The sequence below is a fragment of the Amblyomma mixtum genome, chromosome 2 (assembly GCF_055824585.1).
Source record: "Amblyomma mixtum isolate Tamu chromosome 2, ASM5582458v1, whole genome shotgun sequence".
Classification (NCBI taxonomy): Eukaryota; Metazoa; Arthropoda; class Arachnida; order Ixodida; family Ixodidae; genus Amblyomma; species Amblyomma mixtum.
The window spans coordinates 200,220,419-200,234,044 of record NC_143013.1 but is presented as its reverse complement, the minus strand read 5'-3'; the positions used below and the strand labels follow the sequence as shown (position 1 = coordinate 200,234,044).

At 49.3% G+C, this 13,626-nt stretch overlaps 2 protein-coding genes across 2 annotated transcripts; one reads left to right on the top strand and one right to left on the bottom strand.

The window, feature by feature from the left end:
* Positions 1–9,596: 9,596 nt before the first annotated feature.
* On the bottom strand, positions 9,597–10,235 carry LOC149362204 (alpha-crystallin A chain-like). The gene has a single exon (XM_089569659.1). The coding sequence runs from the start codon at positions 10,188–10,190 to the stop codon at positions 9,597–9,599; it is 594 nt and encodes a 197-aa protein (XP_089425785.1). The 5' UTR covers positions 10,191–10,235.
* Positions 10,236–12,054: 1,819 nt separating this feature from the next.
* Positions 12,055–12,785, top strand: LOC149362203 (alpha-crystallin A chain-like). Its single transcript, XM_089569658.1, has one exon. It carries the CDS (start codon positions 12,133–12,135, stop codon positions 12,724–12,726), a length of 594 nt encoding a protein of 197 aa, XP_089425784.1. The 5' UTR covers positions 12,055–12,132; the 3' UTR covers positions 12,727–12,785.
* Positions 12,786–13,626: the final 841 nt, after the last annotated feature.

Sequence of the window (13,626 nt, the reverse complement as noted above, 5' to 3'; positions counted from 1 at the left end):
GCGGCAGCAAAAGTTACCCACCAGGAAATTTAATAGCCTAACTTCTTGCGCTTCTTGTTTTTCTTAATATTTTTTAGCTTTAAACATCATTTTTTGGCAAAATAAAATAATAATTATTTTTATCGCTGTGCATTTCTTTACTCTTTTAGCAAAAATTTAGCAGATGGTCCCTCGTCGTGCAGGCAAACGCTTCCGGGGCGCCGCTCTGCTGTAATTGGCTGATTCCTCGTTGCGTCAATTTTGCGTCAGGCGTCGACGTCACATCGTTTCGTCATTTTGACGTCACTGTCAATAACTTTTGACAGGTTTTTGACAAAGTTCCGTAATACGGGTCCTGGTGAGTCGGACGTCCTCTTCCTCAGCGTATTTTGTTGCTTGCTGGCGTATTTTGTTGCTAGCTGGCGTTATTGTTGTTGTAGCAATAAATGCCTTGCTTGTGTCAGCCAGTGTGTCATTTCTTTGTTCCCGCAGAGCAAGGCCCGCCGTGGTCGGCGTGCGCTCGGTAGCGTACGCGACCATGGGGTGGGGTCCCGGCGGCTTTGAACTGTGTCAGCCGCGGTTAAGCGGGGAGAACGGATATATCTCCCCAATTAAAAACCCACCAACTTTAACTGATCCTTTTCGCCGGCCTGGCTCCTAGCCGCTCTCCGAAGCCGTTGCTGTTCAGCTCGCCGAGCACAACGAAGATCCGGCGAATCTGGCTCATCATTCGCCGAAGGAACTGCTACCATCACACCGATATACCAGCGAAACGCGCCTTTTAAGCCCAGAGTACAAAGGTCATTTTACTGCGAACGAACCGGCATACCTAGCGACACAATCATTTTGTCTATAAATGCACTGTGGTGGTGGTGGTGGTGGTAACTTCGGGATATTTTAGGGAGGGGGATTTTGGACGCGGGTGATGTTGCCCACAGTAGTGGGATCACTCTTGACGCCCAGTAGGAGAGGACAAGGATTGTGGGGAGGGGGACTATGCAGTTGAAGGCCTCGCCGTTTCCGCATTATGGCCCAGATAGTGAGCCGCAGGCCTAGAGAATGGTGTCCCGTCCAGTCCAGCAGGACACTGTGGGCGGACAGGTGATTCCGGGACGGGAGCAACAGGTGGTCTTCTGTGACGATTGGCAGTCCGAGGGCCTGGCAACCTGCAAAGAGCCGACGGCGATGCTGGTCAAAGGTTGTGCACGCACACAACAGGTGTCCCAAGGTGCCTGCATCGCCACACGAGGGACACGCAGAGGAGGGAGCCATGCCGAGGACGAACTTGCGCGTTGGCGTCCAGAAGCAGCCGACGCGGAGCCGCCAGAGGAGGGCTCGTTCCCGGCATGGCAGCTGGTCCGAAGGACGGTGGAGGGGCCGGTACGCAGCTATGTGCTTGTCGAGATGGAGCGCCCTTAGCACCTGCCTCAGGAGTGTGTGGGCAAAATCATGAGGGGATACTTTGGTAGTCACAGGCGACCCATTGGTATGGGCCGCCTTGGCGAGGGCGTGAGCTTCATCTTTGCCCTGGATGCCGGAATGGCCCGGCGCCCAGTGGAGAGACACCTGGTAGCCGGCGTCCTCCAAGGCGTGAAGATGGACTCGAACGACGATGGTAGAGGAACTGCTGCGTTAGCGCTTGTGTTGTGTCCCTTCAGTTTTGTGCGCTATGGATCCTCATGATGGTAGAGGTCTGGGTGATATGGGGCTGGCTCAGGAGCTGGAGGGTGGGCCGGAAATCACACAGGACAGCCATGAGGCCTGAAAGGTAGATGGTTAAGATAAATTCGGCTGCCAGGTGGAGACCAGCCAGTTCTGCTGCGCTGCAGGTGTCTGGGAAAGAGAGCCTGCATGTCCGGGTCTGCCCCAGCTGGGGCGCTACCAGAGCCGCTGCCGCCTGTCCTGTGGTTGGTAGGACCGAGCCATTGGTGAATAGGAGGGTGGACTCTCTTCCAAGGAAGGCAGCGGTGGTCCGGCGGGGGGCAGCTGCTGGAGAGCGGAGCGTTGTCATGCCGTCGAGGCCCCGTGTTACCTGTAGGGGAAGGCGGGTTGGCATGGGAGCTAGTACAGGTTGTCCTTGGGGTGGGCCGAGACTCTCTAAGTAGGCTGCAGACAGCTTCCCCATCCTGGAGTTAGGGTTGCTGTGCAAGCGCTCTCGAAAGGTAGCACCATCCGGGACGCGGTAGAGCAGGGCCATGTGGGTAAGGCCTGCCTGGAGCAGCAGGAGGTTCAGTGAGTAGACGCCAGCCTCTGCCAGGGTGGACGGGACCTGTGTTCGCTGTGGGGTACCCAGGAGACGGTGAATCCATCTCCTGTAGGCAAGTTCCAAGTGATTAAGTCGGGTTGGCCGCAGAGTGACAAGAGGTAAGGCTTAGAGGATGGCCCACGTGGTCGTTGCCTCGAACAGACGGATGGCTTAGGTGGTGGTGCAGCCATTTCCTCGGGCAAGTATGCGTTGGGCTGCTCGGCCGACTCGATCCAGGTGAGAAAAAAGGGCCTCGTAAACAGGGATCTAGGTAAGGCGGCTGCCGATGGTGAGGCCTAGGTATTTGACCTGGGGTTTCCAAGATATGTTAATGCCGTTGATTTTGAAAGTAGAAATTTGAGCCGTGGCTCGAGCTCCCCTTGGTTGGACGAGTAGGCCATCTGGCTTTGTAGCCGACGGGGTCAGACCCTTGGTTGCAAGGAACCGCTGGCCTGCCTGTCTGAGACGATCTGCCTCCTCGGAGCTCGGACCCAGAGGGCGACGTCGTCCGCGTAGACAGAGCAGACCTTGTGGCGACGGTTCTGTTGGATGGAGCCGGGGAGACCCGCCATGACCAGAACGGATAAGTAGAGGGGTAAGGACTGAGCCCTGAGGCACACCGGAGGTGATAGGGCGAGGAGAGCTCGATGTGCCACCTACCCGTACCTGCATGGAACGGTTAGAGAGGAAAGACATTATGAACCGTCGGAGGCCTCCTGTGACTCCCAGTTCGTCCAGTGCGACCTCGATGGCGCTCCGAAGGTTGTCAAAGGCAGACTGGACCTCCAGGAGGACCAGCAAAACGACGTCTCCGTGATGCTTCGCTTCCTCTAGAGTGGGGACCACGTCCACGATGGAGTCTGCGGTGCCTGCAGAACCGTGTCTGATTCTTGGGAAGGACGTTGACGGCTCGTCTTATCCAGGGAGTCCGCTGCTCTCTCCCAGGAGTAGTGGCAGGCGTCTGACGGCAGGGCAAGGTTGATGGTGGACGAACGGCCTGCTCCGATGAAGGTAGAGGCCGTGGACTGCAGGACACGGAGGCTGGCATGGTGATGACATGCAGGAGCTTCCTGCCTCTGGCGGTTGTAGCTCGGCTGCCCCATTCCCTGTGGTGAGAATTAAAGACACCACAGATTATGACGTATTTACCCAGGCGGGTATAGAGGGCTACGCGGCAGGATGGATCCCAGGGTACACTGGGTGGGCGGTAGGCTGAGGCCACTGCGGTGAGCGTGTTGCCCCTTCAGACACGAATGCGTTGCACCTGCGAGGTGCTCAGCAAGTGTATCATACCAAAAGCCACTCGCAATAACGCCCAAGAAGCGCACTTGAACGCAAATCCCAAAATAAGAAAGAATTCCTCAAAACATTTAGTTCAGCACAATGAACTTAATCTTCCTTAAACTGGCACACTTCCCTAAACCAATAGAGCAAGCAATGGATGGTGCCTTTTCGTAGACCTGCATGCACACGGCTTCTTTCAAAAAGTGTCAGCTTCAGCTGGCAGAAAAAAGCAAGGTGTCATTACACAAAGAAAACTGTGCGCGAGATGAAATTCGAAAGACTAGACATTTTGCAAACTAAATGCACTCATTGGCTTTCGCAGAGTATTTGGCCAAATGAGAAAGTGGCCCTCCTAAAGATATGGAGAAGGGGGTACGCAAATTTTGTACGATGTTCCTTCCCGCTGTCAAGAAGACATCATCGCCATCATCAGCCTGACTATGCACATTGCAGGGCAAAGGCCTCTCTCATATCTCTCCAATTAGCCCTGCCCTGTACCAGCTGCGACCACCTTAAAACGCCAATCTTCATAATCTCACCCGCCCACCTAACTTTCTGCCGCCTCCTGCTACGCTTTCCTTCTCTAGAAATCTACTCCGTTACTCTTAACAATCATCGGTTACCGTCTCTTCCCATTACATGCCCTGCCCATTTCTTCTTCATTTCGACTAGAATGTCATTATACCACGTTTGTTCCGTGACCAATTCTGCTATCTTCGGGTGTACTAACGTTACTTCTAACATTTTCCTTCCCATAGTTCGCTGCATTCTCGTTAGCCCCCACGTTTCTTCCCCACAGGTGAGTAGCTGTAAGATACAGCTGTCATGTGCTTACTCTTCAGTGATACTGGTAAACTGCCCTTCATGATTTGAGAGTACCTTCCAAATATGCTCCGCTTCATTCTTATTATTTCAGTTATTTCTTTCTTGTGGTCCCGTTCTGCGGTACTGCCTGCCCTAAGCAGGCGTATTCCCTTGCCACTTCCGGCGCCTCGTTACCAAGCGTCAATTCCTGTTCCCTTCCAAGACTGTTAACATTACTTTATATTTCTGCATATTTTCTTATAACCACCGTTTTACCTTGCTGTCTAGGTAATTGATCATGCTTTCAATTCGTTCCCGGAGTTACTTAGCAAGGCAAATGACATCATCGAACCGCAGGTTATTAAGGTATTTACCATTAACACTTATTCCCAACTGTTCCCAATCCAGGACTCTAGTGAATACCTGCTGTAAACAAACGGTGCATAGCCTTGAAGAGACCGTGTCTCCTTGCCTAACATCCTATCCTTTTGGGGATTTTATTACTTTCTCTATGGAAAACTATGGTGGCTGCGCAGCCGCTATAGATATCTTCCAGTATTTTTATTTAGATATGGCTTTTCTACGCCCTGGTTTCGCAATGCCCGCACGATTGCTGATGTTTTAGCTGAGTAAAATGCTCTCTCGTAATCTATGAAGGCTTCATATTGCCGCGAATGGAAAGGCTTCGCGCCTTCTTTTAAAGTTCCTCCAGAACTCGGATTTGCACTCCATATGATGACAGCAGGGGTTGACTATTGACTCCTAAAGGTGACTGTGTTTACAGGTATGTAGATTAGTCAGGTCTCAGGTATGTGCCTGATCTCTAGACACTATTTAGCATTTAAGTGTCGCTACGGTGGAGCAACTCCCGGCAGAATCCGCAAGGTTAGCTAGCTACACCAGTAGCTAGCAACAACCTTAACCTCTTTGCACTTTAGTTTGTTCATGCTGAAAGCCGTCGGAGTGTAGCTTTAAAGCTTTGTGACGCGAGGAGTTGCCAGTTTTATCTCGAACGGTCGCAGCCACATACAGCTTCTACATTGTTCAAGATTGTTGTACCTGCTTTTGGCGCTTAATCTCGAAGGTTCTTAGCCATTTTTAAAAGTAGCGCGGCCAAGAGCGTCGGTGATTCTCTTCAACGACCACCGAGCACACTTGTTGCTATCGCCGGCGCCGAGTAAATCAGTTCTGTTTAGGCCCAAGGCAGCCCAATACAGAATTTGTTTAACCGTCACTTCTGTCAGCTCGTCCGCTTCCACGGCGTCGTCACAGCCCGGTGACATTTGGGGCAGCTGCATCGTCAAACCCCCATGGTTACGATGACGAAGCATGCCCTCTGTCCTCGTCAATCATCATCCAACAGCCCCGGGAGGCGTGAACTTTCCACGGCTTCCCTCATTAAGACGTGGAAGAATAGCTGGACCAGTTGGATCGGGTGGCAACGTTCAACAAGTAGGTTGATGAGGCCTAACAGCGGTACGTCTGTGCCCGGCGTGGCGCAGCTCGAACATGGTTCGACAGTAATGAGAATTCCCTGACAACGTGGGAGGAATTTAAGAAATAACTCTTGATGACAGTTTCTAACATCATCCGCAAGGAAAGAGCCGAACTGATGCTCTAGATGTGCATCCAGAAACCAAATGAAGGTGTTCTTGCGTACGCCAAGTAGATAGAACGCTTCTGCGCCGCGCCAACCCTGACATTATAAAAAACGGTCACCTTCCTGATGCCCGGCGTAAAGGAGCAACTGTTCGCCGGCCTGATCCAGAATCCTCCAAAAACCATTGCCTAATTCGTGGAAGAAGCATCTACAGTCGAAATACTCTTGACGCCCAGACACGCCAGTGCAACCGACCACTTCAGGTGCTGTCGGCAATCCTCTCAGGTCATACACCTACGTGCGGGTCTACCCAAACAACTGAATAAACACGAATGCTTCAAGTGCTGTCGGCAACACCTCCCAGGTCATACACCTACAAGCGGGTATAACCTGTGGGATCTAATACATGAAACGTTCATGAAGAGCTGCGACGGATGGCGTGCTGCTACCCACACACCAACTGAATAAACACGAATACCTCACTTAAAAATACATCGCTGCCGATCACAGCGCTGCTCCTATTAATAGTATCATCTATCTCCGGCAGATGGCAATACCACCCTGCGTGAATTCGAGCGCGGTTGTTTCAGGTCGCTTCTTTTCCTGCAGCTAACGGCAGCAATGGTGTCATACCTCAGCTTTCGTGTGTCCCTTCATTTATACTGCACCCACCGAGCGAGTACCCACCTCGGATGCATTCTTTCATCACAAGGGTCACAAAATGCAGCTTCTCTTGCAAAATACGAGCGTGAACAAACCAACGGTGTCAAGGAGAAAGATTTTTATTTAATGAGTTGGAAGCTGGAAGCAGCTTTTTTGTGTGCGGCCTATGTGTCTGTGTACTCGCGTGGCGGATGTGAAGCAATTCCAGCTTCGGAAGCGACGATGAAGATCAGCTGAAGAAGCGGGAGGGCAGGTGTAAACGTGCTTACCTTTTATATGCTGAGATTACGTGTGAAGTGAAGCACATGAAAAGTGGCCGCAAATAGCACCACCGTCCATGCATTCCGTCTCCATGCACCATATTATCTTTGTCAATATTTTCATTCGCAATCTTCTTGCTGCGACCATGACTACATTCATCATTTATTAAGTAAGATGAACACAGAAAATACCGAGCTGTATTGCAATTTTAGGCAATCTCAATGGTGAGCAAAAAATTTTAGCCATACACCTGGGATAGCAAGAGGTGCAAGGGATGTCTATGAGGTTTACCGCTACGTATGACTTCACGGTCTCAATGGAATATCAATGGCTGGCACAAATTAATAATGTTTCAAGTCAGCGAGAAGACAGGAACGCATGATGCTGCAGACCAAACAATCAGTGTTCAGAAGTATATGTACACCAGCAGTTTTAGTAACCAACTATTGACTGACATATATGGCTACAATTTAGGGGCAGACATGAACATAAACACGATGTGTATTGGTTATTCTGTATAGATACAAAAGATCACTATGCAAATGCAACATGATCTTGTCGGTGAGGAAGCGTGCTATGCTTCAGTTGTGACGCTACAGCAAGAAAGTATACTTTTTAGATACTTGGAAAACAATGGTGGTTGATATAGTTGTTGCGCTGTCAGGGATAAAAGATCCTTCAAAATGTAACACGTATAAATTGGCATCCATTTAGTAGTGGTAAAATTCGTTTGTGCAGTTTAAAGGAGCAATATGAACACAAGTTCAAGTTGGCCTGAATCGATAGATTACCGTGTCTAAAGTACAGAGGCTATTTTTCATGTAAAATGGAGCTATTAATGTCACAGTATCAAAAACCTAAACGGATATATCACCACCACCACCTGGTCTTGTGAAGCATAATGCAGTCATGTGACAGCTTTTAGCGTGTGGATCCTTGAGGCTGGCCTACACCACTATTCACTTCCCAGCAGTGATCAAGGAGTCCTTTTCAATCTTCACATCATCAGTTTGAATTAAGTCGTGAGAATGTTTTTCAATCAAATTTTATCTTCAGTAAATGCAGCTTTTATTGTCGATCAAATATCAGAGGCATCAGGAGGACAATTTATGCCATCTGTAAGACATCTTACAGCCGCCGCGGTGGCTCAGTGGTTATGGTGCTCGGCTGCTGACCCGAAAGACGCGGGTTCGATCCCGGCCGCGGCGGTTGAATTTCTTTGGAGGAGAAATTCTAGAGGCCCGTGTACTGTGCGATGTCAGTGCACGTTAAAGAACCCCAGGTGGTCGAAATTTCCGGAGCCGTCCACTACGGCGTCTCTCATAGCCTTAGTCGCTTTGGGACGTTAAACCCCATATACCAACCAACCAAGACATCTTACACATATTTTTATGATATTTTATAAATACTTTAAGGTTATGCCTGTGCTCTGCAAATTTAGCACACATAATACTGCTTAAAATGGTATTTTAAAGTAGTGTTCTGGACGAATGGCAGTAAGACAGTAATATAAGAACCGAACACCCCTTTCGTGAACATGTTACGCATGCAGTATTAGAAGGGAGAAACTGCATCAAGTGTAACAGCAGGACGAGAACATCTTTGACAGAAGTCTGCTTGGTTGGGCTTTTGAAACGAAAGTTGACAAATACTGACAGCACGAAATAATTTATTTTCAACCCAACGTTTCGAGACCAACTCGGTCTACTCTTGAGGGGTGACTCTGAAGAAGGGGGCGGTTTGCTCTCGAAACGTTCGGCTGAAAATAAATTCTTGGTTGCTGGCAGTATTTGTCAACTTTTGTAGCGGCAGGAGCACTGAACAAAAATGTTTTTCTTTTTTATAATGGATGACAGAGTGGTCTGCATGAAAGTTAATGAAGAGTCAGCTGTGTAAGACGTGAGGTAATAAGAGCAGGTCTCAACGTAAGGCTTTCTTTACATTAAAGTGCAAGCTCGTACACTGGGCTAGGAAAGGTAGAGACAAAAGAAATTCTGTGCATGTGTTGAAACAGTGCAGCCTCACCTGCAACTGTTTCTTGATACTAAAGACGTGTTCATGACGTCTCAACTGTGCTGTCTGCAAAAATAAACAAGGCCCACATGTGGTGCTCCCACACTGTAGAATGGCTGTTTTGTCGCTGCAGGCATGCTGTATACTTATGTGCATCCTCGCTAAACGGCATTGTCTCTCAAAAATGACATAATATGCAGCACCTGTACTGACTTCTTCTTTTCACGTGGTAAGCGCACCTACAGATGCAATGCATATGCTAGAAAAGTTTTACACTTAACCCAAGTGGAATGGAAGTCAGAATAGCGCTGCTTAGTTGCGGCTTACTTAGGGATGCCATACTGAGCATCCATTGATCTAATCTGTTAAAAGCTATTTATTAGGTACACGCATTCAGTGGTGCATCTCATCTGGAATAGCAGTGGTTCCATATGAGGCTGCTTCAGCCCCAGTGTAGATTTAAAGCGCAGACTATGACCACAGCTGTTAGCACTGCACAGATCAGCACCATTGATTAAACTTAAGCCAGCATGAATGCTGGTAAAAACGTTACTACCGCCATTTTTCAAGACGCGCTGGTTAAAACTTCCTGCTGTTTTTTCTTCCCTCCTGTCAGCTGCGGCTAAAGAAACATGATCAGTTTTAAATCAAAAACAATTTATTTATGTGTCTGATGAAAATGGGCATTTACATTGGGGATCGTGAAGAGATGATCCTATAGTGGTGCGTGAACGCAGTCGCCAAAGTTTAAGATCCCGGGGTTGGTTCTTCAGTGGCAGCCTCCTCGTCCTTCGGCGATCCCTTCCCATCCGTCACAGCCTTCGTGGACGGCGTCGACTGCACGGTGATGGGGATGACCCGGGGCTTCTTGCTGGGGGGCTCCGGCTTGGGCGCCTCGATGGCCAGCACTCCGGAAGACGAGAGGGCGCAGGTGAGAGCCCCGGCGTCCACGCCTTCGGGCAGAGTGAAGCGCCGGGTGAACTCGCGCTTCACGTAGCTGCAGCCGTCGTCGCTCTCCTCTTCGTGCTTGGCGCTGACGACGACGCTGTTGTCCACCGCCTTGACGCTGATCTCCTCCGGCCGGTAGCCGCGGACGTTGTACGTCACGACGAACTTGGACTCCGAGTCAGACTGCGGCTCGTCTTCGGCGTCCGACGCCGAGTTGCGGCGCTTCCGGGGTGCCGTCAAGCGGGCGCAGTGGTCCGCCTTGGAAGCCTGCTTCAGCGCTGGGCGGGAGATCCAACGTCGTCCCAAGAGCTCGTCGCCGAGGCGCTCGAGGGCTTCGAAAGGAGCGAAGAACTCGTCGCCGCGGAAGATTGGAGCCAACACGAGGGAAGACATGGCTGAACGACTGCGAACTCTTGCAGTAGTCACTGGAACAAGCGAGCTTCGAACGAAATTCTGCCTGCGAGCAGACGACGGCGCCCTTTTATACGCTAAGCGTCGTCTGCTAGAAAAAACGGGACGCATCGAGAACAGAGGGCGGTCTATCGCATCGGCGCGTTTCCATTGGTCAGCATGCTCGTGACGTCATGCGCAACGTCTAGCGTTACGGTTATGTGTCGGCGCTTCTGCTGGTTTTGTTTTGTTCCTCGCCCTTCCTTGTTCTCTTACCTTCGAGAGTGTAGGCGAACCGGCCGCGATAAAAACAAGATATGAGAGGACGATTTCCGCTGTCAAGAGTGCGTGTGTTCCTGTGAAACGTATGCCTGGCAATCTTGAAATGAGTTTGTTCGAGTCTTTGAAAATTAAGATGTTGCTGAAATCCCTGCAAGCAAAAAATATAATGTTTATTCACGCTCACATCGTCACTCTGCCGCCGCAGGCTCCAAATAAATTCGACAAACTGTTGCCTTTGCAATCTCTGTGATGCAGAATTGAAATTTGAAAGATGATTTGGAAGTGCTATAGCTAGCATAACATTTCTTGCATATTAATTACGGACGGCCGGGCACTGCTCTGCAGGCGAGATGCGTGCCGGCGGCGCAAGCTAGTTTTCAGAAATGTAGAAGAAAAATTCATTGAGGGGTGTGCGCTAGCTACTCTTGATAAAAGGATAATGTGAAGTAAGCTCTTTAATCCAAACATTCCACATTGCATGTCTTCCTTTTGGTTGATGGCAACCGTCAAGAGAGCTAGAGTTTGCAACAACAAAAAATTGATGCACCATATAGAATTAACTTCAGACGGGTAGCGGATCGGGCGCTTGAAAAATGTAGAATTAACTTCATGACATTGTGAATACAGGCTGGCAAAAAAATGTAATTCGCAGAATCGTGCTGCACCACTGATTGATGCGTGTATTCAAGGCCAAAATAACCAATGCAGCCTCACCGCAATATGCGCAGCATGCCGGATGGTGCAACATATATGTGTGATTTTTCAATTCAGTGTACAGAAAATAAGCGGGTGATAATTAATTAACAGACACCATATGACATAACAGCTAGAGCGGACTAATTATAATGATCGCGTTTATTGCCATATACACCGTGTATATATAGCCACCAGCGCATGAGCAGAAGTAAACACGAGGAAAACAATAAAAAGAATCATCAGACCACTCGCCATGAAGCTCACCGTGGTTGACCTCAACTACATGTAAGCACGTGAGTTAACAATAGAAAGGAAAGGTGGAAAATTAACGCTTTAATTGCATAGACAGCTGAGGATCATTACTAAAGCATATTTATATAAAGACTACCTCTTTCGAATCATCTTTAAAATTTAAATTCTGCATCACAGCGACTGCAAATTTCTTTTACGCCTACGGACCGGCATTCAGCGACGATGCAAGCGCGAATAAACATTATTTTTTGAGCAACATAATAATTTTCAAAGAAAGACTCGAACCAACCAATTTAAAGATCAACGTGACGCAGAATGTCATGCATTCTCACGCACATATGTTTCACAGGAAGGCATGCACTCCTGACAGCGCAAATCGTCCCCTCATAACCGTTTTCAACGCGCCCGCTTCGTCCGGTACGCTCTCGAAAGTACGAGAACATGGAAGAGCAGTGAACCAAACAAAACCAGAAGCGCCGACACGTAACTGTGACGCTTCAACGTTATGCATGACGTCACGAACATACTGACCAATAGAAAGGCGCCCATGCGATAGATCCGCCTTCGTTCTCGACGCCTCTCGTTTTTTCTAGCAGACGACGCTTCGTGCATAAAAGCGCGCCGTCGTCTGCTCGCAGGCAGGATCAGACGAATCAAGTTCGTTCGAAGCTCGCTTGTTCCAGTGACTACTGCAAGAGTTTGCAATCGCTCAGCGATGGCTTCCTTCGTGTTGGCCCCGATCTTCCGCAGCGACGAGTTCTTCGCTCCTTTCGAAGCCCTCGAGCGCCTCGGCGACGAGCTCTTGAGACGACGCTGGATCTCCCGCCCAGCGCTGAAGCAGGCTTCCAGGGCGGACCACTGCCCCCGCTTGACGGCACCCCGGAAGCGCCGCAACTCGGCGTCGGACGCCGAAGACGAGGCCCAGTCCGACTCGGAGTCCAAGTTCGTCGTGACGTACAACGTCCGCGGCTTCCAGCCGGAGGAGATCAGCGTCAAGGCGGTGGACAACAGCGTCGTCGTCAGCGCCAAGCACGAAGAGGAGAGCGACGACGGCTGCAGCTACGTGAAGCGCGAGTTCACCCGGCGTTTCGCTCTGCCCGAGGGCGTGGACGCCGGGGCTCTCACCTGCGCCCTCTCGTCTTCCGGGGTGCTGGCCATCGAGGCACCCAAGCCGGAGCCCCCCAGCAAGAAGCCCCGGGTCGTCCCCATCACCGTGCAGTCGACGCCGTCCACGAAGGCTGTGACAGACGAGAAGGGATCGTCGAAGGACGAGGAGGCTGCTACTAGAGAACCAACTCCCGAGGCCTAATCCACGTTCACGCGTACACCGCTATATAGGATCATCTCTTCGCGGTCACCAATGTAACATATCCAAGCTTATGTCATCGTTGCCTAGCCTAAATAAAAACACTTTTCAGATTACAACTGTGTAGTGCGCATTATAGTCAGATATGTCTGAAGCTGTGTCTTCATATCTTCAAGGAGACAGCAGCAATCGGCATTTATACACTTTAAAATAATATTTGCATGTGCTCATTGTAAAAGCAACTGCGCGATAGCATATAGTCTGTGCAGACTTTAGATACTTACATTATTAGCTGTCGAGAAGTTTTTCTGTTACACGTACATGCTGATCGCTGATGTTTGCTTGGAGATATGAAGACAACAGCTACAGGCAGATGTCACCTATAGTTTTACCATGGCAGTTGCTCAATCCACTGAGCAGCCTAGGGCCATTGGCTTATTACATTTCATTAGATAGTAATTGACATCAAGGACTGGAGGAAACAAGTTGTATTATCAATTTTTTCACCAGCGTACAGCCTTATATGGTACATCTAAAAGAAGAATAGATATCCAAATTTGGTTTCACTTCATATTAGTAATGATGCATAAGACATGCTGTATGTGAATCGTCATGTGTTTGCCTTCTACAACTAAATAATTTATAATCAAATTTATCCTCTCTTCCGTTAATAGTTTAGTTTCCAACAGCCCAGCGATGGCTGTGATGTGAACAGAGATCTCTGATGTGAAAGGTGAGTGTATACTCATGTGAGGCGTTAAGAAAACTGCAATATGATCACTGCTTAGATCTTCTCATAGTATTCCAGCTCTTCAGGCAGGCTGACTTTAGCATTGTAGTGAATAAAACAACGAAGCAGAAATTATATCGAAGTTTTTTTCATGCCTCATATGCTACTTATAG

Excerpts from the sequence above, each read along its gene's own strand:
- LOC149362204 (XM_089569659.1), bottom strand. The coding sequence starts at position 10,190 with ATGTCTTCCCTCGTGTTGGCTCCAATCTTCCGCGGCGACGAGTTCTTC.
- LOC149362203 (XM_089569658.1), top strand. The coding sequence starts at position 12,133 with ATGGCTTCCTTCGTGTTGGCCCCGATCTTCCGCAGCGACGAGTTCTTC.